The 26252-nt window shown below is 38.0% G+C and overlaps 1 protein-coding gene across 1 annotated transcript; it reads right to left on the bottom strand.

Moving 5' to 3' along the window:
* Window positions 1-476: 476 nt before the first annotated feature.
* LOC113042619 (tripartite motif-containing protein 16-like) lies at window positions 477-24709 on the bottom strand. Its single transcript, XM_026201600.1, has 6 exons — window positions 24062-24709; window positions 23726-23821; window positions 23413-23646; window positions 1658-1817; window positions 1477-1524; window positions 477-1321 (listed from the first exon to the last, which is right to left on the bottom strand). The coding sequence occupies exons 1-6, from the start codon at window positions 24632-24634 to the stop codon at window positions 786-788; spliced, it is 1647 nt and encodes a 548-aa protein (XP_026057385.1). The 5' UTR covers window positions 24635-24709; the 3' UTR covers window positions 477-785.
* Between the last annotated feature and the right edge of the window lie 1543 nt (window positions 24710-26252).

The following is a 26252-nucleotide window of genomic DNA, read 5'->3' as shown; positions in this document are numbered from 1 at the left end:
AACCTTAATAAAACACACCTTAACAAGCTTATCAATCCACTCAGGATTGCCAAGGTACAGGCAGGTGAGGTTTTTTTTCAGGGTTGGAGCTGAACTGTGCAGGACTGCGGCTCTCTAGGACCGAACTTGCCTACCCCTGGTTTTACCATTTCTTGCAACCACCATGAGGAGGTTGTGCTTTATCTGCTGGAGTCCCACAGCAAATCCTTTGTGCTAGGGCATCCTTGGCTGGTTTAGCACAACTACCACATTGAGTGGGGGGGAAAATCTGTCCTTTCCTGGAGCCAGCAGCTAAAATGGGCTGAAATTGTTTGCATACTGGACTCTCCCCATTTTAGTGTTGCCTGGAATATCGGTCTCCGCACTTTTCCTTCCCTCTGCCCAAGCACTCATCCAGTGGTGTTGTTGGATGTGTCAGAGGGCTACGAAAGCCCAAAATAAATGCATGATAATCAAAACAGTGGCTCGGGACTACATAAGGTGAATAATGAAAATTATTTATTGACTGATCATTTGAATTTAAAGGTAATTTTGACAGACTTAATGAAAATGATTGATGTGACACTACATTAAATTCTAAATGACAAATTTCAACAACAAAAACAGATTTGGTCACAGAAACACATGGTCACTGAGCAAGACTCGCACACACTGATCTTACGGTCTATAAGAGAATTCATTACACACATTAATTCAGACATGTTATTTCAGTGAAATAATGCAGTATTTACGTAAAGAACATAATAGAAGAGACTCTATAACAGCTCTATGGGTAGAATCTCTCATCAATCTATTCTGATGGATCGACACAATTTCACGGATGATCCAAAACCAACCCAAAACCCAGGATAGAGCGGCTCAGTGGATCCAGTCTCGTCTGTGTAAATGAGGCTCATTGTGTCAGAGACGCTGTAGAAGGACAGAATTCCTTCACGGTCATCAACAAACACTCCTATTCTCCTGCTGGTGGACTTTACAGGGAGTTCAGACTTCTTGTTATGGTGCATGAATGTGTAACTGTAGGGAGAGCAGAACAAACTCCAGGACTGTCTATTCAATCCAAGCTGACACTTAATACTCAATTCCTTCCTGCTGATGCTCTTATATGACACTGATATACGCACATCTCCACTCCACTCAATCTCCCAGTAACAGCGTCCACACACTCTCTCTCTACACAACACCTGAGGAAAACACTCAAATCTTTCTGGATGTTCAGGATAAGACTGGACTGTGTTAGTGCCAGTAATCACTCTGTTGTTCTCAGACAGATGGAGGTGTTTATTCACTGTGTTCAGATCCAGAGTGAGCTGATGGGAATCTGATGGAGATAAAACACATCAGAATCAGGAATTATGAATCTGTTTGATCTTTTCATGTAGCTGAACTCTTCGTGTTCAGTGTATCATCAGTGTCTCAGTACAGATATCTGTGCAAATCATCATCAGTTTTCTGCTTGTTTTCTTACTGACTTACATTGTAGGAAGTCGTTCCTGGTCCAGAGATCAATGTTGGTGATTATAACTGTGGAAATCAAGAGACATGAACAGTGTGATTCTCATGATCTATTCCTAACACATTTCTTATATGATGTTCTTCATGATATGAGAAGATGATGGACTGGTTTATGAGAGCAGATGAATCTCCAGGACTTTACCTCTGTCTGAGAGCTCCTTCAGCTCCTGTTTGCAGAAATCCTCCAGTTTGTCTTTCAGCTGATGGACAGAATGTCTCAGGACATTAAAAGAGAAGAGAGAACTGAAGAGATCGTCATTTACGTCTGTAGATTCAGGAGGAGCTGAGAGAGACTGGAAACTCTACAGAAAACAGAAATCAAAACTCATCAGCGCCATACAATAACTGGCTTTTGTTGACATTCAGTATCTTTAGAACATCGTCTCAATCCAGCACTTTCACAACAGCTTCATTCTTCTCGTATAATTATTATATCAGATTTTTATATTTGTAACAAACTATGTGAACTTAATAGGACAATTACGGATAATAAAACATCTGCTAAGAACATAAACATCCATCTAAAAGCTCAAGGACATCAATGGAGTCTCATTTCAGGGTTGAGTAGCAAAAGCAGTTTAAAGGCTACGATTAGTTTCACCATTATTTCTAACTTTAGTGCAATAGTGACACTGAAACTTCACAAAGACCCTTAAGACACAGTCAGCTTCTGTCAAATGCAGAATTTAATATAAAAGCAAATGAACCTGAACATTTGAACCCATAAACCCCTAATTATCGCGGGAACATTCAGATTCCATAAACGTAACAATGTAACAAATGCACAATGAAAGCACATACAAAAAGAAAAATACAAAAAGTCTTGACACTTGCTCCTGCACTGTACATAGCAATATCCGAGGAGACTGCAGCTGAAGATGCAACAATAATCAGTGGAATGTGCTACAAATAAACTTTGAATGAAAATAAAAAGAACACAGAAATGCTATAACTGTGGGAAAATGTATCATAATGCGAATGACTGCTGGTTCAAGGATAGAGAGTGCAGAAGATGCCAGAAAAAGGGGCACATTATTCTGATCTTTCATGAACTGTACAATAATAATGAGACCGATTGAAGATTATTTGGCTTGCGCCAGAAGTTAAGAGTTAAACTCAAAATGGAGTTAGACATTGTCATCAATGTGTCCATTTAAACACTTAGCTTTCTAGGTGAGCACCTGACACAGGCATTACAGGATATTTCTAAATGGCTCGAGTTGTCTCATTCAACTTTTAATACTAAGAAAAAACAGTTTCCATTTGATTCTTCATACAAAATAGCCCTGAGGTGTAGATTAAGGGCCAGTTTTACTAACAGCTTGCGCCAACGCAAACCATCTTTTTGCATTAATATTGTACTGTCTGGTTTTACTAAAGTTAAAAAGGCATTGAAAAGGCGTGGACAGTTATTTTTGCGCCTGAATTAGAATATTATGAGTTTCCCTTTCAGACGCGAAAGTTAGTGTAAGGGAGATTATTTAAATGAATCATGCAATGCGTTTAACTAATGTTTGTGCTAGTCAAATTACTGGCATTTGCGCCAATATATAACGCCCGCAAAAAGCATGTCTTAAACTATTTTGCACATTATCCGAACATATCATTTGCCAAGCCATGTTATTTTTAATTTGCTTCAGGAAACAAAAGACGGCTTGGAACTCTCAACTAGCAGTCATTCAATACCAGCCATTGTCAAAAAATCATATTGGAATTTCAGTTTATCCTTTTAGATCTTACTGGATTCTTAGAATCCTATTGGACATTCTGATTGATTTTAATGGAATTTCACTTTGTACTATTGGATTTTATTAGATTTTTAGAATCCTATTGAACATTCTGATTGATTTTAATGGAATTTCACTTTGTACTATTGGATTTTATTAGATTTTTAGAATCCTATTGGACATTCTGATTGATTTTAATGGAATTTCACTTTGTACTATTGGATTTTATTAGATTTTTAGAATGTTATTGGACATTCTGATTGATTTTAATGGAATTTCACTTTGTACTATTGGATTTTATTAGATTTTTAGAATGTTATTGGACATTCTGATTGATTTTAATGGAATTTCACTTTGTACTATTGGATTTTATTAGATTTTTAGAATCCTATTGGACTTTCTGATTGATTTTAATGGAATTTCACTTTGTACTATTGGATTTTAATAGATTTTTAGAATGTTATTGGACATTCTGATTGATTTTAATGGAATTTCACTTTGTACTATTGGATTTTATTAGATTTTTAGAATGTTATTGGACATTCTGATTGATTTTAATGGAATTTCACTTTGTACTATTGGATTTTATTAGATTTTTAGAATGTTATTGGACATTCTGATTGATTTTAATGGAATTTCACTTTGTACTATTGGATTTTATTAGATTTTTAGAATGTTATTGGACATTCTGATTGATTTTAATGGAATTTCACTTTGTACTATTGGATTTTATTAGATTTTTAGAATCCTATTGAACATTCTGATTGATTTTAATGGAATTTCACTTTGTACTATTGGATTTTATTAGATTTTTAGAATCCTATTGGACATTCTGATTGATTTTAATGGAATTTCACTTTGTACTATTGGATTTTATTAGATTTTTAGAATGTTATTGGACATTCTGATTGATTTTAATGGAATTTCACTTTGTACTATTGGATTTGATTAGATTTTTAGAATCCTATTGGACATTCTGATTGATTTTAATGGAATTTCACTTTGTACTATTGGATTTTATTAGATTTTTAGAATCCTATTGGACATTCTGATTGATTTTAATGGAATTTCACTTTGTACTATTGGATTTTAATATATTTTTAGAATCCTATTGGACTTTCTGATTGATTTTAATGGAATTTCACTTTGTACTATTGGATTTTAATATATTTTTATAATCCTATTGGACATTCTGATTGATTTTAATGGAATTTAACGGTGTCCTGTAGGATTTTATTTGATGATTAGAATCCTATTGGACATTGTGTTTTATTTAATGGGATTTAATTTTTTCATGTAGGATCTTTTATTGATTTGTATCATATTGGACATTGTGATTTTTAAATGGAAATTCACTTTGTCTTGTAGGATCTTATTTGATTATGTTAAGTACTTTTAAGAGTAACTTCAGAGTAACACTGTGTGTGTGTGTGTGATCAATCCATTATGAGTGCCTTTATTATCAGAATTTTTTGTGCAACATACTATAAACAATGTTCAACCAATCAGGGTGAGTTTAAGCAAACTGAAAGTACTATTTGTTCATAAAACAAATACAATGGAAAAGTGTACCTTTAGAATAATAATAATAATAATAATAAATTAAAGCTGCAAGCAGCGATGAACGGGCCCTCGCACCCGGGCTCACCGGCAGCGAGTGGCTTTAGTTAATAGGTGAACGGTGAGAAATATGCGTTTAAACTCATAAATATAAGTAGAATATATCAATGTTTATTCCATATATGTGCCAATCTTCCTGTTGCCAGCAGGTGGCGCTATCATTATAATGGAATATTGGCCTTCAGATGTGTTCAGGGCAGGACTTTTATCGAACATGTGAGGTTTGGGGAGGATTGGACATTTTATGCCTGAGTTACAACAACATCCTATTTCATGGCGAAACAATGAAATTTGTCAGGCCGCCATGGACACGCCCTTTAACGAAACCTCAAGATCTTCGCAATTTAAGATCGCAAAAGGCTTTAGATTACACTGACCAAGTTTGGTGTTGATCTGAATAAATGTCTAGGAGGAGTTCGTTAAAGTACAACCCCTGAAAATGGCAAAAACAACAGCAATTTTGAAGGGAAAATTCAAAATAACCGACTTCCTGTTGGGATCCGGATTTCGTACCAAGAGACTTTTTTGTAGGTATTGGAGTGTTACATGTGTGTACCAATTTTTGTACATGTACGTGAAACATAGCTCGAGGCGCACTCCGTTTAAAGTGTATACGCACTCCGTTGAAAGTGTATAGGTGGCGCTATTGAGCCATTTTGCCACACTCGATGGAATATTGGCCTTCAGATCTGTCCAGGCCAGGACCCTTATCACACAAGTGAAGTTTGGGCAAGATCGGACATTTTATGCCTGAGTTATAACATCTTTTATTCCCATGGCGAGACATTGAACTTCATCACGGCGCCATGGACACACCTTTTAACAAAAACTCAAGATCTTCACAACTAAACATCACACAGGTCTTTAGATTAGACTGACCACAAAAAAGACATTGATGTCATAAAATTTCAAGGAGTAGTTTGTCGCAGTGTAAAATATGTAACTTCCTGTTGCCAATAGGTGGCGCTATGACTATAACTGAATATTGGCATGTAGATCTGTTCAGGTCAAGAGTCTTATCCAACATGTGAAGTTTGGGGCAGATTGGACATTGTATGTCTGAGTTACAGCAACTTCCTTTTTCATGGCGAAACATCGAAATTTGTCAGGCCGCCATGGACCCGCCCTTTAACGAAACCTCAAGTCCATCGCAATTTATTATCGCAAAGGGCTTTAGATTACACTGACCAAGTTTGGTGTTGATCTGAATAAATGTCTAGGAGGAGTTCGTTAAAGTACAACCCCTGAAAATGGCAAAAACAACAGAAATTTTGAAGGGAAAATTCAAAATAACCGACTTCCTGTTGGGATCCGGATTTCGTACCAAGAGACTTTTTTGTAGGTATTGGAGTGTTACATGTGTGTACCAATTTTTGTACATGTACGTGAAACATAGCTCGAGGCGCACTCCGTTGAAAGTGTATAGGTGGCGCTATAGAGCCATTCTGCCACACCCGGTGGAATATTGGCCTGAAGATCTGTTCAGGCCAGGACTCTTATCACACATGTGAAGTTTGGGGAAGATCGGACATCTTATGCCTGAGTTATAACATCTTTTATTCGCATGGCGAGACATTGAACTTCGTCGCGGCGCCATGAACAAGCCTTTTAACGAAAACTCAAGATCTTCACAACTGAACATCGCACAGGCCTTTAGATTAGACTGACCACAAAAAAGACATTGATGTCATAAAATTTCTAGGAGTAGTTCGTCGCAGCGTAAAATATGTCACTTCCTGTTGCCAATAGGTGGCGCTATGACTATAACTGAATATGGGCATGTCAATCTGTTCAGGTTCGGAGTCTCATCAAACATGTGAAGTTTGGGGCAGATTGGTCATTGTATGTGTGAGTTATAGCAACTTCATTTTTCATGGCGAATCATCGAAATTCGCCAGGCCGCCACGGACACGCCCTTCAACGAAAAGTCAGGATCTTCGCAATTTAACATCGCAAAGGCCTTTAGATTAGGCATACCAAATTTGGTGTTGATTTGAAGAACTCTCTAGGAGGAGTTCGTTAAAATACAACACATGGAAATGACCAAAATTACACAAAATATGCTCATAATATTAAAAATAACCGACTTCCTGTTGGGTTTAGAATTTCGCTCCAAGAGTCTTTTTTGTAGGTATTGGTGTGTTACATATGTGTGCCAATTTTCGTGCATGTACGTGAAACATAGCTGGAAGGCTGTTGATTTTCTTGGTATAGGTGGCGCTGTCGAGCCATTTTGCCACACCCTCTTCTGAATCCTATATCAGACGAAAATTTTCACCAGGTTTGACGAGTGTGCAAAGTTTCATGACTTTTTGAGCATGTTAAAGCCCTCAAAAATGCGATTCATTCGGGAGAAGAAGAAGAAGAAGAATAATAATAATTAAAGCTGCAAGCAGCGATGAACGGGCCCTCGCACCCGGGCTCACCGCAATCGTGTGGCTTTAGTAAAAAGGTGAAGGTGAGAAATATGCATTTCAAATCGTTAATATAAGTGGAATATGTCAACGTCATTTATATGTGCCAATTTTCCTGTTGCCAATAGGTGGTGCTATCATTATAATGGAATATTGGCCTTCAGATGTGTTCAGGCTAGGAGTCTTATCGAACATGTGAAGTTTGGGGAATATCGAACATTTCAAGCCTGAGTTACAACAACTTCTCTTGCTGTGGCGAGACATGAAATTTTGTCATGACGCCATGGACGCGCCCTTTAACAAAATCTAAAGATCTCCACAATTTAACATTGCAAAGACCTTTAGATTAGACTGACCAAAATAAAATGTTGATGTCATAAAATTTCTTGGAGTAGTTCTTTGCAGTGTAAAACATGACACTTCCTGTTGCCAGCAGGTGGTGCTATGACTATAATGTAATATGGGCATGTAGATCTGTTAAGGGCAGAAGTCTTATCTAACATGTGAAGTTTGGGCCAGATTGGACATTGAATGTCTGAGTTACAGCAACTTCCTTTTTCATGGCGAGACATCTAAATTTGTCAGGCCGCCATGGACACGCCCTTTAACGAAACCTCAAGATCTTCGCAATTTAACATCGCAAAGGGCTTAAGATTACACTGACCAAGATTGGTGTTGATCTGAATAAATCTCTAGGAGGAGTTCGTTAAAGTACAACCCCTGAAAATGGCAAAAACAGCGCCAATTTTGCAGAGAAAATTCTAAATAACCGACTTCCTGTTGGGATTCGGATTTCGTACCAAGAGACTTTTTTGTAGGTATTGGAGTGTTACATATGTGTACCGATTTTTGTACATGTACGTGGAACATAGCTCGAGGCACAGTCCGTTGAATGTGTATAGGTGGCGCTATTGAGCCGTTTTGCCACACCCGTTGGAATAATGGCCTTCAGATGTGTTCAGGCCAGGACTCTTATCACACATGTGAAGTTTGGGGAAGATCGGACATTTAATGCCTGAGTTATAACATCTTTTATTCACATGGCGAGACATCGAACTTCGCCATGGTGCCGTGGACACGCCTTTTAACGAAAACTCAAGATCTTCACAACTGAACATCGCACAGGCCTTTAAATTAGACTAACCACAAAAAAGACATTGATGTCAAAAAATTTCTAGGAGTAGTTCATCACAGCGTAAAATATGACACTTCCTGTTGCCAATAGGTGGCGCTATGACTATAACTGAATATGGGCATGTCAATCTGTTCAGTTCCAGAGTTTTATCAACCATGTGAAGTTTGGGGCAGATTGGATATTGTATGTCTGAGTTATAGCAACTTCATTTTTCATGGCGAATCATCGAAATTCGCCAGGCCGCCACTGACACGCCCTTCGACGAAAACTCAAAATCTTCGCAATTTAACATCGCAAAGGCCTTTAGATTAGGCATACCAAATTTGGTGTTGATCTGAATAAGTCTCTAGGAGGAGTTCGTTAAAATACAACTCATGGAAATGGCAAAAATGACACAAAATTTGCTCATATTATTAAAAATAACCGACTTCCTGTTGGGATTCGGATTTCGTACCAGGAGACTTTTTTGTAGCTATTGGTGTGTTACATATGTGTGCCGATTTTCATACATGTACGTGAAACGTAGCTCGTGGCGCACACCGTTGAAAGTGTATAGGTGGCGCTGTCGAGCCATTTTGCCACACCCACTTCTGAAACCCATATCAGATGTAAATTTTCGCCGGTTCTGAGGTGTGTGCAAAGTTTCATGACTTTTTGAGTATGTTTAGGCCCTCAAAAATGCGATTCATTTTGGAGAAGAAGAATAATAATAATAATAATAAACGAAGCAATTCCAATAGGGTCCTCACACCATCGGTGCTCGGGCCCTAAATATAGCTGCAAGCAGCGATGTCGGGCTCAAGCCATCAGTGCAACGCCACCCCGGTGGCATCAGGATAACTGTGCCCAGCGGGCATAAGCATTTACAGTAACCCTCTGACAATCAGTTTTAAGGGATGCGGCAGTTAAAGGGTTAATCCGACCAATCTAGACTTTGAAATCACATACACAGAACAATATATATAACTTTAGTAACACTTTATTTTAATATTTATAAAAAATGTATAAGGTGTGCATTGTAGCTGACACCTATATGAACACATTACAATTGCTTTGTGACTGCAAGTCTTTCTTCTCAAATGCTATTGAGCTTCAAATTTGCATTTGAGCCCATGTGAAAAAGTTGCATAATTTACATATGACTTACAGTTTGTTGTAATAAATATCAAACATTCAATTTAATTGTGCATTATAGCTGTCACCTAGATGAACAATTACAGTTGTTTTTATGACTGTAAGTCATTCTCTTCAAATGCTACTGACGTTAGAAAAGTGTATAACAATATCACATGTAACTTTAGAGACCTTCCCTAAATTTGAGACTCTAGAAAGTCCAATGTCAAGACAACTTTATGCCTGTTTTATTTTCTTTAGTTTTCTTTTCTCTGTGCCGGATTGCTGATGTCCTATACCCAGGCATAGATGTCCATCCATCAATTACGAACATTCAGCCGCAAACATGAGGTGTGAGCGGTCGCGAGCGCGGATGGGAGAATGACGCATGTTTTTTTTTTTTTTTGAGCAACTGGGATGGTGCCCCCTCTGGGAGTTGGTGCCCTACGAAGACTGCATACTATGTTATACTGCATAATGTTAACAAATTAGACATTATTTTACAGTGTTACCAAATCCTTAAATAATGTATTAGTGTTTTGTAATGATTTTAATGACCTATAAGCATTTGTGAAATAGTTTTGCTTGCATTACAGCTTTATCTGTCAGTTGAAGAGTTTTACTGTTACATCCATGAGATTAATAAATGTCATGTCACGTCACAGGTTGTCATAGGTCAGTATCAAATGAGTTTGAAATTATTATATGCAGCACAAATTAGGGTTCTTAGGATGTTTTTAAATCCCTAAAACTGTCAGAAAAGGATAAGGCCTAAGAGATTTCTTAACCTGTAATGAAAGGAAAAAACACCACCATTAGCAACAACAAAAACAATAACAATTTAAAATACAGATTTTTTTTTTCCTGATTATTAAAGGGATGATTAGGTCTCTCTGTCTCTCTCTCTGCCAGACAGCCCCTCCCTACAGTCCACACACACTGTCACAGTCACCAACCCCCTCACACTCCCCCTCCCTCTCCCCCTCCCTTCCCTCACACAGACAGGGTGGCCAGAGTGAGATCATGTCAGTTGAGAAGTCTGACAGTTTTTTAATTTTCTTTTATCCATACAGTGTTGTAAAGTCGTGAAACTATGCATATTTCCTCAAAATGATTTGATCTTTGTATAAAAAAATGCTTTGAAGTGTTTGGAAGCTGCAATTTAAACATACAAGGCAATTAATGTTTCCCTTTTTACTGTCATTTCAAAAATTCACCACGACAAAACCGTTCAAGCTAACCAAAATCCGTTCGCAATTTAAGTTCCTCAATGGTTTTTCTTCATGTAGACAAAGTTTGGTGTGTATAGTGTACTTCCCCTGTGAGGAGTATGCATTAAATCAGAGCTCAATTTAAATATTCAAATCAAAATAGCCGACTTCCTGTTGGTCGTAGCTGATGACTGTGAATTAGAAAGTTGTCCGTCTTGAAAAGAACAATTTATGTACCAAGTTTGGTGTCTGTAGCTAAAACTAACCCCCCCACTTTTGACAAAAGGTGGCGCTATAGAGTGCCTCCTTCACGCCCTTTTAAAAGCTTTTGCCATTGTCTAGCTATCACTAATACTGATATGTGTTTTGAGTTTTATGTAAATCTGAGCTTGTTGTCTGCCTCAAACTCACCATAACAGAACATTCAAGTTTGACACGTTGCCATGGCAACACTATATCAGATATCAATATCCCCACAACAGATTTACATCGGCCGTGTTTTGTCATTATTCTGATGAAGTTTTAAGTAAATAGAGTAAAAATAAGATGCTGAATTCAAAGCATTTGGAAAATGGCACACTTCCTGCTGCCAGTTGGTGGCGCTATAATGTTGACTCTTAATAGTCACATATATACGATCAGTATCATACAACGAACAAACCAATGAAGTTTGATCAAATTCAGGAAATGTATGTGGATGTTATTAGACATTTCCTGTTTCTCATATCTCGCCATAATTTCAACGCCTCGCCACGGGCAAACCGTTCGAGATATCAAAAATCCCCTCGCAATTTTCCATCCCCAATGTCTTGAGATCATGTTGACCGAGTTTGGTGGCAATCAAGTAAAAGACCTATGACAAGTATATCAAATTCCAGAGCATGCTTTTTATAAACAGCCCTAAATAGCTGACTTCCTGTTGGGCGGAGCCTATGACATAGAGTGCGAAAGTTGCTCGGCTCAATGAGATCTATAAGTGTACTGAGTTTCATATAAATACATGAAAGTGTGTGTGAGCTATGGTTCAAGATTTCTGACTGTGTTCCAGGGGGCGCTGTAGAGTCCCTGTGCCACGCCCGGGGCCCAGTCTCTGTGGCGTCCTGATGGCCGCAGATTCCAATGTGTGTGCCAATTTTCAAGAGTTTTTGAGCATGTTAAGGCCTCCAAAAACCCCCGGAAGGTTTAATAAAAAATAAAAAAAATAATAATAAGAAGAAGAAGAATAATCCTTAGAAGAACAATAGGGCTCTTCGCCCCTTCGGGCTTGAGCCCTAATAAAAAACAAAGCAGATACAAGAGGGTCCTCGCACCTCGGTGCTCGGGCCCTAAAAAATAAATAGAAATCCCATTACAGTCACCCAACTGGATCCCATTAAAATCCTATAGGACTGATCCTACAGGATATTTATGTCTTGTCCTACAAGACTATTCCTATCAGAATCCTATCGGAATGGTTCCAAAATATGATAGAAATTCCAATTAGAATCCGGTAAAGTTTTCTTATTGGAATCCTTTAGGATTTTATGACAAGGGAGGTCTATCAAAACATTCATTTTTTGAATTTGTTGTGCACTTGTTATATTGTGTTGTTCGAAATGTAAATTATATGTTGTGTCTGTCTTCTTTAATTTGCGTATTAATACTAAATCACTCGCAGAGATTTCTGCTCCCATCAGATTTGTTTTAGAATTGCGTTAATTTGCACCATTTAGTAAAACTGGCCAAAAGAATGAAGTAACTGAAGCAAGGGATGAAATCGAGTATATTGCCATCATTCTAGATAAGAATTTAAACTGTTCTTCTAGATCTGTGTTACCTGCAGGAAGTGGATGTGATCCTGTGTGTGTGAAAGCTGCTCCAGCTCAGCGTCTCTCCACCTCAGATCATTGATCTCCTGCTCCAGTTTCTCCAGTTGTTCTTCAGCTCGACTCACTGCAGTCTTTTCCTGATCTCTGATCAGTCGTATCAGCTCCGAGCGGCTTCTCTCAATGGAGCGGATGAGCTCAGTAAAGATCCTCTCACTGTCCTCCACTGCTGTCTGTGCAGAGCGCTGTTAGGACACACAGTGATTCAGCTTCAGTGAGTCTGAACTGAGACGGAGACAAACTTCTCTTCTTCTCCAGACTCACCTTATGAGACTCCACAGTCTCTCTCAGCTGCTGGAGATCTTTCTCTCTCTGCTGGATTCTCTGCTGGAACATCTTCTGTGTCTCCTTCAGCTGCTTCTGCAGGACAAACAGATGATAGTACTGAAACTACTGGCACAAAGTCATCATCTGAACAGATGAATACAGTAAACATACTGATACCTAATGACTGTTGGATCATAATAATAAATACCTGTTTCTCTGTCCTCTGTGCTGCAGCTGACGCAGTGTTGTAGTTTGTATGTTCATCCATCGCAGATCCTGCAGTCGTCGCAAACACACAACAGATCTACTTCACTTTCATTTTCTGTTTCCTGGTTCTGTGTTTGAGTCACATGTGTAAAACAGGCGTGTGTCTGCCAGTCTGTAAATCATGACATACAAGAATACATGCTACAGAGAAGCAAGACAATGGCCTTAAATTGGTCTTCGGATGCAAAATTCACAGTTAAATGAAATGTTCCTTGGCAGCATGTGCACATGTAAGCCTCGTTGGTTCGTGCATTCCATTCTCTCAAAATAGAAAAAGCAGTTTTTTGAGCACATTTACGTTAGTGTTTACTGTAAGCTGCAGAAAATCTGGAAAAGACATGGAAAGCACCTAACAGAAAATAAATACTGCATATTCGGTTATAAAACATCCTTGATTTTGCTGCACGTTTTCTTAGAAAATGCGATGGAATATGCAGGATATGTTTTCAATTGCATGCGATGAAATTGCGTGAACTTGCAAAAACTGTAGTTTGATGAAAAAGAGATAAAAGGTGATTCCCCCAACACCTTTTTCTCACTAGGCTACTACCTTAATTTAAATAGTAATTTCTTATTACTTCCTATGATAAGAGAGCATACTAAATCACAGAATATTTAAGTTGCAATCTCTTACTGCAAGGTAAATTATTTTACATACTACTAATATAATTACAACTGTGAGTTTTTGGTACTGTTCTGTAACAAAAAAGTACAATCTTACAACTGTAAAGTTTGCGTCAACTTCTGAATGAAACTACAGCAGTGTTAGTGAGAGCCTAGTGAGAAGGGGGTGTTGGGGGAATCACCTTTTTTTTCTCTATTTCATCAAACCGCAGTTTTCGCAAGTTCTCGCAATATAATTTGGCTCCACTGTCATGTAACAAATCGTGAAACTGCTTTGCGCATTCTTTTGCGCTTATTTTTGTTGGCAAATAAGAATGATTTGCGCGCTTCAAGTTTCACCCTGGTTTCACCGCAGGGTTTGCAGATGATGTTCACATCACGTAATCACGTCACTTCATATGGTTCCCATGGCAATAGGGGGAAAATGGTCCTTTACTTGTGTGAAGTAAACTCAACATTTTTCAACTTTCTGCTAATATATATGAGTTTTTTGCAACGAAAATACAGGGATTATGAAATCATGCTAGCTCCGCATATTGCTTTCTGAAATTGGCAATTTATGCGGCAAAAGAGCGGCGTATTTGAAAAAATGCGACCCCGCATTAATATGCGGCCTTTGGCTGATTATGCATTGAATCAGGCCATCGCATGATCGTGTTTTTCTGGAAACGAATATGATTTTTTTTTCCGCATGGAAAAAGTAAATCATCATACGTGGAAAAGACATGGAAAGCACCAAACAGACAATAAACTGCTAATCTGGTCACAAAACTGTCGAAAAATAAAACGTACAAGTATAAATCAAACAAATATAACCAAAAGAACAAACAGAGCAGAAGCCATTAGCACGTGGTGTGCACAACAAACTGTTTCAACCTTCTTTTATAACAATAATACAACGTAAAGTGATATTAAACATTTTTTTTAGGGAATGCATCCCCTATCTACCTGAATGCATATATGTGCGTGAAAATCATTCGTGATCAAGCTTCACCTAAAGAATAAGCATTTTCTTTGTTTTATCTTTGCAAATCACCTTTCCTGATAATGTGCTTGTTAGGAAGGTCCATGACAAATGTGGCTAAAGTTTACAGTCTCTCACAGAACAGCTCGACACTCCACGGAAGAGAGGGGCGGGGTCAGCAGAGCTCATTAGCATTTAAAGGGACATGCACCGAAATGACTCGCTGTGAACAGAGCTGTTTTTGACACGGTAAAAAAGGGTGTTGTTTTACACTACCATTGAGAAATTTAAACCAAAGCATGATACAGACTTTGCATTAAGACCCTAAAGAATCATATCAACTTGTGAAAAATGGGCATCCAGTGACCCCTTTAAAAACTACTGTAATCCTGCATCCTAATCCATGTCTTTAGTTACAGTTTTAACAGTATTACTACTCTTACCGATACTGCTTATCAATTCGGAACAATAACAGTATTCTTATCAGTACTTTTTGTTATATGAAAAATTAAGAGCTGAATTAACACTGCTTTATATTCTGAAATGTAAGATAAATATTTAATGAAATGAATATAAAAAATCAATGTGTAAATGCGGCAGTATGCACACTGTATACTGTACATAACATTAGATACAGTAACTACATCAACAAAGAAAAACAAACTGACAAATACAATAAAACAAATATACTGATGAAATTAAAAACAGTGCTTTAATTTTTCCACGAAATGCTACTGAAACTACAGTTCAGGTAAAAATGTATAGCAATTACAAGCATTACAAGTAAATTAAGTTGTTACAGTTTCCACTGTCTGTATTGATAGATTAATGCTTATTAAATCTATAACATAATTTAGATAAAGAGCTGTGATTGATTTTGTCTTTGTATTTTGTTGTTTGATTAACTGATGGCCCAAACGCCAGTCTGTCACTTTCAGACAATATAGTGATATATATATCAATACACATTGGATTTTCTCCCAACTGTTCTCATCCACTTAAGACATAAACTGTGTTTAAGTAAATGCCATTTGGACATATTTTGTGTGTATTTGATAGTGTACGCCCGAAGCTTAAAGTGTAATTAGCTTGTCCGTTTTGGAGCACATCGCCGCACACAGTTCAACCTGTGTTATGTGCGGATTGTGCTTTCAACATTTTATTATCAAAAATGTCCCGCAATTTAGCAACAGTAAAAGCAGCCATTATTCAACTGTACTGATTCGGACTTTAAGTTTGGATTTTAGGGAGGAATGAATGCACACCACTGTGAAGGGGAAAAAGTTGCAATAGAAGAAATATGCTACAATCCTTATGGAGCATCCACACCAGACGTGACTTGCGCGAATAAATAGCGCTATTCTCGGATAGTTGGACGCTTGAACATTTTGAGTTTACTCGCTTCACTTGCACATGAAACTCACTTCACAACAGGAGCGAATTCGCTTGATTTAAGAATATTTTACTTGCCCCTCTGGCAGATAATTTTACTTGTTTTAAGCAAAATTTATTTTTCCCCTTGAAAACAAGACTAAATATCTAGTTAAAGTATCCTGAGTTAAGAATTGTAATATATTTTGACTAGAAACCAGACAAAAATACTAAGATAAGCCATTTTTGCAGTGCAAGCTCCTGATTGGTTCACGCGGCACAAATATTCACTAAAGTTCTGATTTTTCAACTTGCGCATCAAAATGTCCAAAAACGCCAAATTCATGGCATGTGTCATTCGCGTCGCCTCATTCGTGCGAATCGCACAGCAGGTTGTCTATTCACGTCTTTGCATTAACTTAACATGTAAATCACTCGCGCTTAACGCTTAATTCGTATCTGGTGTGAAACCACCATTAGAAGCCAAAATCTAAATAAAAAAAATTAATTAGCTTAATAGAAAAAAAAAAAAGTGTAAGCAGACGTTTGAATGTTTAGTTCTGTCCTTTATCATAACTAAGCAGGGCTTTCATGTTTTGCGTGTGGAAGCTTATCGACTGCACGAACGCGATCTCGCTTCGGAATTACGAATAGCAAAAATGCGTCATAGACAAATGTTTGAATATTACCGCATATAAAAATAGCTGGCGACTCAGAACTTGGTGAAACAGAACTTGGAAGATAATGTATATAATAATAATAATATACTAGGGATGTCAACGATTAATCGATGATCGATTAACTGTCGATAAGAGATGCAATCGATTAATGCTATCGATGGTCGGTTAACCGATTCAATGTTGGGCTGCGTGCGGCTCATGCGCACTCAACACGTGCGAGCGGCTGTGAGTGACGGTGACGATATATAAAAGCATCATCATTCATTCACAATGTACAAATTAAGCTTTTAATGTGATTTAAACTTTAAAGTACATTAAAATTTAAACAACATAAAAGTTCTTCAACATTAAATGCAATAGAAATGTAGTTACTAATCATTTCATCAGATAACTGTTTTATATCGTGCGCTTTGCAGGGCTGCGGGACACAGTGACAGGACAGGTAGTCTATTCATTCCTACAACTTGTTAATTCATTCCTACGAATTATTAATGTGGCAATTGTCCATGTTTCATTAATTTTGTTCCCTAAATAACCCATGATTTAAGTGAAATAAGGGAACAAATTAATAAATCGAACGAATTCTTAATTCATGAAATTTTTAATTTCCCTTCCCATGTTTACCACAGTAAGAGATGCGAAAAAGTTATTAAAAGCGAAAGATAATAAAATAAACCTGGGAAATTAGAGGGTTAGACTATGAAGATTTAGGAAAAGAAACAATGCCTAAATATACTGAATTTGTGGAAATTCGTGACCAACCGGCAAACCAGAACAAAGCCGCGTAAATGAAGACTATGGGGTCCAAAAGCATGGTCGCGATCTAACATTTTCCAGTTAACCTATTATTCCTCTAATAAACAAAGCTTTTATACCACACTTGTCATAATCAGATTTTATCATTTCTAAATAAATAATTGCTGGATTCAAAACAGCGATTAATAGGCGCTGTGACCGACACATTCCTGGAGCATTCACTGCTGTCACTAAACGGTGACGCCGAGCATTGTTTACAAGTTTCTGCATGGACCTGACTAGGGCACAGGTTCTAAGCCCTGGGACAAAATGGGATGCTTTAAGGAAAATGTATAGCCTACTAAGTAATAGGCCCAACATAAAAATAACAATTTGTTTTCATGTTTTTTTTTTTTTTTTAAATAGGCTATGCGAAATATATCCGATTTAAATAGGCTAATTAAGATTAACGGATTTAAAACAGAAGTGTGGGCGCTCCATAAGTTCACAAAAAAAAAAAAAAAAAAAAGGATGACAACGCATTCTGTTTGTTTGCTTTATTTTACAAGAGCACAAATCTTCTGTTTTTATTGTGAGTGTGCACAAATGAAAGTAAACACTTTTGCGGAAAATATATATATTTTTTAATGTCTCAGCTGTTTCGTTCGCGCCGGGGCCTGCTGCACACGTATATTCTAGCGATTCAAACTTACATCGCAGTCTGTTCATTATCAAAATAAAATGTCAACTAAACATTAAAAGGTTACACTGGTCAGTTTAAATAGACCGTAGTATACCGGTCCACTCTGCTGTTATGCCAAGGACGTTTTTGCTCATATGAAGAGGATCATCTTTTCCGTCTATATGCGAATGCGTGTTAAGTACAAGCCATTATAAATAATAGTTTAACATTCAAATACATTGCGAATATGGAAACATTTCGATTTGTGCCGAATGAGACATGAGCAATAACCTCCAAATAAATCTGTATGCCGGATTTTTAAAAATCTGACATTTTCTAGGACAGAATCCAGCAGGATCAAATTAATGTGAGCAACTGTGTTTTGGTGCAGCAACGCCGATGTAGTTCACTTAATGTGCAGCGCAGTCACACGCGCTCCACATTTCGGATAATTTTATACAATAATGTCAGTTGAAAACATTGCAATTGTGCTTTAAAATACAACAACGAGCACCACAAAACCATTTAAAGAGGCGCGTTCAGCGTTCTCCGTGCGGGATTGGAAACTGTCAACAAAGTAAAATGACCTCAAAAGTATGGCGCGCTCTCTTCATTTTATCAAATGATCATAATCGCATCTATTCATTTTATAATCCTGCTAGTAGCATTTTATTCAGACTAAAACCTCTTTAATTCAAGTGAGAAAGCGTTTTGTGTGTGTGTGTGGCTTTTGCACATCCTGTCATACCGCTGACTGTGTGCCTGCAATAGACGCATTTTGCAGTATTATGGTTAACGATTAATCGATTAATTGATCGTTAATTTAAACGACGATCGATCATGGAAATAATCGAAATTTGACATCCCTATAATATACAATAATAAATGTATTTGCATTCTCATAATTTCTCCAGTACTGATAGCAGAACAGTTAACGTCAGAGCTTTTTGATACTCGGTTTAGCCGAGTAAATTTTAGAATTTAGCCCTGGGACTGATTAAATACCAGGTTTCGGTACCCATCCCTAATCCTAATTACTACAGTTGTGCTGCAGGACTCAAAACTGTCCCCAAAATGTACAGTTTCTTTCGTTTTCTAAAAGGAGTATATATGACACTATTGATGAGTCACATGATCCTAATCGGTTTCTGATTACATGATGAAAACTGTTGTTAGTAACAGAATATATGTTAATAATTTTAGGTAATGAATTCTGACTTGAAGCATTCCCAGTAGAACAGATGCACTTTACTTTCAGGAACTGATCTCTATAAAGAATTTAGTCTGAATAAACGAAAACGAAGAGCTGAATAAACATTTCCCTGCAAATCCTATATAAATGCACATAACAAACCTATAAATTAATTAATACACATTTGCAATCTAGTTGGCCCACACAATACATAGTGTGACAATAAATCCCATTTTATGCATACAGGATATTTTTAATAACATTTCCTACTGTAGTAAGCCTGAATAATATGAATTATTTTAACACTGACAGAAAGAGATGCAGTATGCAGATAAAGCACCTACCAAAAATTTGTTCTTAACAACTGACTTCAACAACTTGACAACTTCTTAATTGATTAATTAATTGATTTTGGTACAACTGACGATATCAATTTAGAATAAAAAAAAATATATATAAATAAATAATCAATTATATATATAATGACCAAATAAAGAGCTGATTTGCTGTAAACAATCTATCTGAAGTGCAAACCAAGTGAAATTATAACACTGACGAGGCAATAAAACACTGTTCTGCTTATGGCAGTGACAGAATCATACAATTAATAACATCTGAATAACAACATTAACAAATGAAATGGTCATCTGATATTCAAAACCTGCTATATATGCTAACGACCAGCTAAACTTTACCTAACAGCTTTATAGGAGATCGCTATACAAACACAATAAGTCTCTCGAAGTTTACTACACAGAATGAACATAAAACTGTACCTTGTGCCCTTCCTCAGCCAGGAGATTAAGGAGCAGTGAGAAACCTTTTAAACATATATTTATACAGCGTGTGCCCGAAAGTTCTTCTTCTTCTTCTTGTTCTTGTTTAATGGCGGATAACTCCCAATGAGGCATATCGCCACCTACTGTACTGGATGTCAAGTATTTACTAAACTTTAAAAACCCAAAATAAAAAAACTTTTTAGTTGTTTTTTATTGCATATTTTCTCAGATCACATGCTTTTGTGCTGTGTGTTCAGCTCCTCTAACACTCACAATTAGCATTTCATACACACACACACACACACACACACACCTGTCTATCCATAAAACATTCTGCTAAATATCTTCATGTGTCATTCTCTCCTCCCCGAAGTGACCAAATAATATATCACGATATACACTGTATATTTACCACACCTCAAAAGTAAATTTTTTTCAGATACACCACATACATCGCATAACCCATTTTCATGGAAACCTATAATTGCCATTGTTGATTTTAACCCTGTGTCCCAGCCTTAATAAAAAGCACAGAAAAACATCATCATTGAGAAGCACACACACGCATGCACACACACACACACACTGATCTTACTGTCAACATGAGGATTTTACACACATTTTACACACATTTATTCTGACGGTATTTCAGTGACAAAAGTAACATATATGTTGCTGATGTATCATGCAGCTCAAAGCATTATGGGTAGAATCTCTCGTCAGTCTATTCTGATTAATCAACACAGTTTCACTGATCCAAACCATACATGAAACCCAGGATAGAGCGGCTGAGTGAATGTGGTCTGGACTGTGTGGATGAGGCTCATTGTGTCAGAGACGCTGTAGAAGGACAGAGTTCCTGCACTGTGATCCACAAACACTCCTATTCTACTGATGATGGACTCTACAGGGAGATCAGTCTTTATGTTATTGTGCATGAAAGAGTAACTGGAGGGAGAACAGTACAAACTCCAGGACTGATCATTACATCCAAACACACACTCATTACCCTGTCCCTTCCTGCTGATGCTCTTATATGACACTGATATACGAACAAATACACTCCACTCCAGCTCCCAGTAACAGCGTCCACACACACTCTCTCTACACAACACCTGACATTGTCCATCAAATCTGTCTGGATGATCAGGATAAGACTGGACTGTGTTAGTGCCAGCAATCACTCTGTTGTTCTCAGACAGATGGACGTGTTTATTCACTGTGTTCAGATCCAGAGTGAGCTGATGGGAATCTGATGGAGATAAAACACATCAGAATCAGGAATTATGAATCTGTTTGATCTTTTCATGTAGCTGAACTCTTCGTGTTCAGTGTATCATCAGTGTCTCAGTACAGATATCTGTGCAAATCATCATTTACATCATCAATTATAAAGCTCTTCTTTTATCTTCACTCGCTCCTGGAGTTTTCTGCTTGTTTTCTAACTGACTTACATTTCAGGAAGTCCTTCCTGGTTCTGGGAACAATGTTGGTGATCGTGACTGTGGAAATCAAGAGACATGAAAAGTGTGATTCTCAATTCAAGAGAAAAAGGATTCTGCATCCATTCCTAACACATTTCTAATATGATGTTCTTCATGATATGAGATGATGATGGACTCGTTTCTGAGAGCAGATGAATCTCCAGGACTTTACCTCTGTCTGTGATCTTCATGAGCTCCTGTTTGCAGAAATCCTCCAGTTTGTCTCTCAGCTGATGGACAGATTCTCTCAGGTCATCAAAAGAGACGAGAGAACTGAAGAGATCATCATTAACATCTGTAGATTCAGGAGGTGATGAGAGAGACTTGAAACTCTACAGAAAACAGAAATCAAAACTCATCAGCTCCACACTTCACCCAAAAATCTACATGAATATCAGATATGAACAGCTCTTGTTGAGTTGACAAGTCTTTAGTAACTCAGTCCAGCACTTCCACAGCATCAGCTTCATGCTTCTCATATTTATTTTATCACATTAGAGCTACAGATTCTAGTATTCACCACTTACACTCTATGAAAATATTCTAGGCAATAGTTTGGATGATAAAACATCTAAAAACATAAATGTCCATCAAACAGCTCAAGCACATCAATGGAGTCTCAAAAGCAGAGCTTAGACTGACCATTATTTAAAAGGGGGGTGAAATGCTATTTCATGCATACTGAGCGCATAGCAGAGCACTGAGAGCACAACAGACTTCACTGATCAGAGCGAGAGCGTCGCCAAATGTCACAAAAGAAGTGTGTTTTTGGTTGCCAGGGCAAGACAACCCTGCACAGATTACCAAAAGAGAAACAGCATTAAGGGACCAGTGGATGGAGTTTATTTTTACAGAGCATCAACGGAGTTGTGCAAGTGTTTGTGTTTGTTCCCTGCATTTCGAAGATGCTTGTTTTACAAACAAGGCCCAGTTTGACGACGGATTTGAACATCGTTTATTTCTTAAGGATAATGCAATCCCAACGAAAAAGGGTCACGATCGTGTGTTGGAACCGCAGGCGGTGAGTAAAACTGCTTCAAATATCTCTGCCTCCTTGTTAGTGCGTCCCCTCCCCTGCCGGAGACCCGGGTTCGAGCCCCGCTCGGAGCGAGTCGTTGCTGCTGCTGCTCTCGTTCAGTTTCAGCCTCTGGATCTGATTCTGGATCATAAATAAACGGCTGAATCTGACTGTAAGCCATGGTTTGTTTTGGATGATGGGTTTTCCCTCACGGTAATGTCACAGCTTCCAAACGCTCTCAACGCAAAAGCCTACTGGCGCTCGTGATTCTTTAGCTCCGCCCACACGTCACGCCTCCAGCCGCTCGTGTTTTTCCGGGAAAAATCGGTACAGACTATCTTTCTCTTATGAATATAATAAAACTAAAGACTTTTTGGAGTTATGAAGGATGCAGTACTACTCTATAGGTACTCAAGATTAACAGGAGATTGAGTGAAAACGAGCATTTCACCCCCCCTTTAAAGCAGTTATAGACACTGAAACTTCACAAGGACCCTTACATTTTAGTGAAGGTTGCTGATGCTACTGGTTTTTGGCAGCTAAATATATCTTCCAGAAGAGCTCAGAGAAATTATTTCCAGAGCTGAAAGCCATTTGTAAGATGTGTCTCTTTCAGAATAAGATGATCAGATGAGAGCCTGACTGATGATTTTATAATAAGACACTCATGAAATGTTTCTCTGTGAGTCTCTGTCACAGCAGGATCTGCCCAAGTCCACTCTGATCCTGTTCTTCTAGATCTGTGTTACCTGCAGGAACTGGATGTGATCCTGTGTGTGTGAAAGCTGCTCCAGCTCAGCGTCTCTCCTCCTCAGATCATTGATCTCCTGCTCCAGTCGCTCCAGTCGTTCTTCAGCTCGAATCACTGCAGTCTTTTCCTGATCTCGGATCAGTCGTATCAGCTCAGAGCGGCTTCTCTCAATGGAGAGGATGAGCTCAGTAAAGATCCTCTCACTGTCCTCCACTGCTGTCTGTGCAGAGCGCTGTTAGGACACACAGTGATTCAGCTTCAGTGAGTCTGAACTGAGACGGAGACAAACTTCTCTTCTTCTCCAGACTCACCTTATGAGACTCCACAGTCTCTCTCAGCTGCTGGAGATCTTTCTCTCTCTGCTGGATTCTCTGCTTGAGCGTCTTCTGTGTCTTCTTCAGCTGCTTCTGCAGGACAAACAGATGATAGTGAATCTCACAGAAACTACTGACACTAAATCATCATCTGAACAGATGAATACAGTAATCGTAGGGTGAGGCAGTTTAAAGGTCACTTATCTCAACTGATAACAAATGGCTGTAGGTTCAAACTCCAGAAGTGATGATCGGTTACAATCATGTCACATTAATTATCATTAAGCATAAGGTGTGTTGAGCATTATTTCATTAGTGTCTAGTGTTAAATACCTGTTTCTCTGTCCTATGTGCTGCAGCTGATACAGTGTCATGGTTTTTGTGTTCATCCATCGTACACAGCATACATATACACTTCTGATCAGTGCGACAGAAAACCTCAAGAAGCTTCTCATGTTTCTGGCAGATCATCTCCTGCAGTCGTCCAGTGGCTTCAGTCAAACTGTGTCTCTTTCCTCTAAACAAACTCTCATGTTGCTCGAGGTGATTCTGACAGTAAGAGTTCAGACACATCAGACAGGACTTGACGGCTTTGTATTTTCTTCCAGTACAGACGTCACACTGCACATCTCCAGCTCCAGCGTAACAGTCAGCAGAGAGTCTGGTCTTCTTCAGTTTCTCCACCAGTTCAGCCAGCATGGTGTTTCTAGCTAAAGCAGGTCTTGGACTGAAGGTCTGTCTGCACTGAGGACAGCTGTAGACTCTTGTCTGATCCTCCTGATCCCAGCAGTCTGTAATACAGATCTTACAGTAACTGTGTCCACAGTGGACGGTCACTGGATCCTTCAGGAGATCCAGACACACTGGACACATGAACTCATCCTGAGAAAATCTGGCTTCTGCCATTTTACTGCTTAAATACAGAGACACAAACACAAGACAGCTCAGCTGCACTTCAGTTTCTATTTTCCTGAAATCATGTGATTGCTGTTTCCTGGTTCTGAGTCACGTGTGTAAAACAGGTGTGTCTGTGAGTCTGTACATTGGGTGCTTGAGCACCTGCCCCTTTGCCCCTTGGTGCCCAAAGTGCCCTTTTGTCAAAGCAAAATTCTATTTTTTTCTTTTTTGTCATAAAGTACCCTTTTGTGAATGCCTGCCCATGCCCAATCTAAATATTAGTAATATTTCTGAATAATAATTTAGCCGTCAATAAGATGACCCACATGATGACCTTTCACCTGACTACGACCGGGAAGATTCGTCACGCCGCGCGCATTTTTTAATTACCAGAGGATATTTTCAACACCGCGGAAGCTGGTAAGTGGTGTTTCATTCTCAGCGAAGTGATTTTGATATTTATTTACTTATTATTATCTTACAAGAACGACGTGATGTGAGAACATGCAGATATGTTGTTTATATTGCGGTGTGTAGCCTGTAGTGTAGAAGTAACGTTAGCGTGCTGTTTGAGGGAGAATCGTTTCACAGGCATCGAGGGCAGAGGCGTCATGCCCATTCAAAGAGTTCTGAGCAAAGTGGATTTTAAATGCAACTTCCAAATTCAATGCTAAATTCAAATCTGTGTTCACTGGCTGGCGCTGAGCCAGAGACAGACGCGTTCGTATAATGCTTCATGATAACCAATCAAAAACGATTCCTTTGCGCTTATGAATTCAATGGCCAATCAGAGACGTGCAGAAGAGTCGTCACTGAAACGCAGTGTTTTGTTCACTTGTAAATTTTCTTTACTTTCTGTAAAATGAAAGTGTTAAAGTAAGTAACTTACAATATTGTTATTAAAATTTACATTAAATGCAAATTTCATATTGAAAATATTATATGGTACTTAAGTAAAAAGTCGGGGTATTATGTGTAGATGATAGATTACACTACTTTGCCATATATTGATCAAATAACAATCTATAAAGGTGCAAAACGCGTTTACTTAAACGTTTGAGAATCGAGATATTTCCTGATATATTAAGCATGTTTAGAATTGTTTTGAATAAAAAGCAAAAATAAATAAAACATAATCCTATATCAGTTATACAGTGCTTTCGTAGCATGACTTAAACCCCCCTATGTGCCCCCTCAAAAATCATGAATGCATGACGTCCCTGATCGAGGGGTCGGGTATTTTTATGTTATTTGACTAAACTTTTATTATATTATAGTATTTTTTTTTTTTTTTTAACACGCAGAGTGCCTTAAAAATAATTATCACAACACTGGTACGGCTTATTCAGATTTTCTCATTCTCTGAAGTATCATTATGAAAATTAGAAAAATTCAGAAAGGAATTAAAATATAATTATATTTTAAATGTGACACAAATATATATATTTTTTTCTACAATAGCAACAGTGTTTACTAGGGGTGTAACGGTTCACAAAATTCACGGTTCGGTTCGGTTCAATACACTGATGTCACGGTTCGGTTCGGTACGGTTCGGTACGTTTTAGATACAGCAAAAAGAAAAAATTGGCAGATAAATTTCCTTGATTTTTTTAAAAATGTTTTATTT

This window comes from Carassius auratus, chromosome 24 (genome assembly GCF_003368295.1).
Source record: "Carassius auratus strain Wakin chromosome 24, ASM336829v1, whole genome shotgun sequence".
Classification (NCBI taxonomy): domain Eukaryota; kingdom Metazoa; phylum Chordata; class Actinopteri; order Cypriniformes; family Cyprinidae; genus Carassius; species Carassius auratus.
The sequence above is the reverse complement of the archived record's forward strand: the minus strand, read 5'-3'. Positions and strand labels throughout refer to the sequence as shown.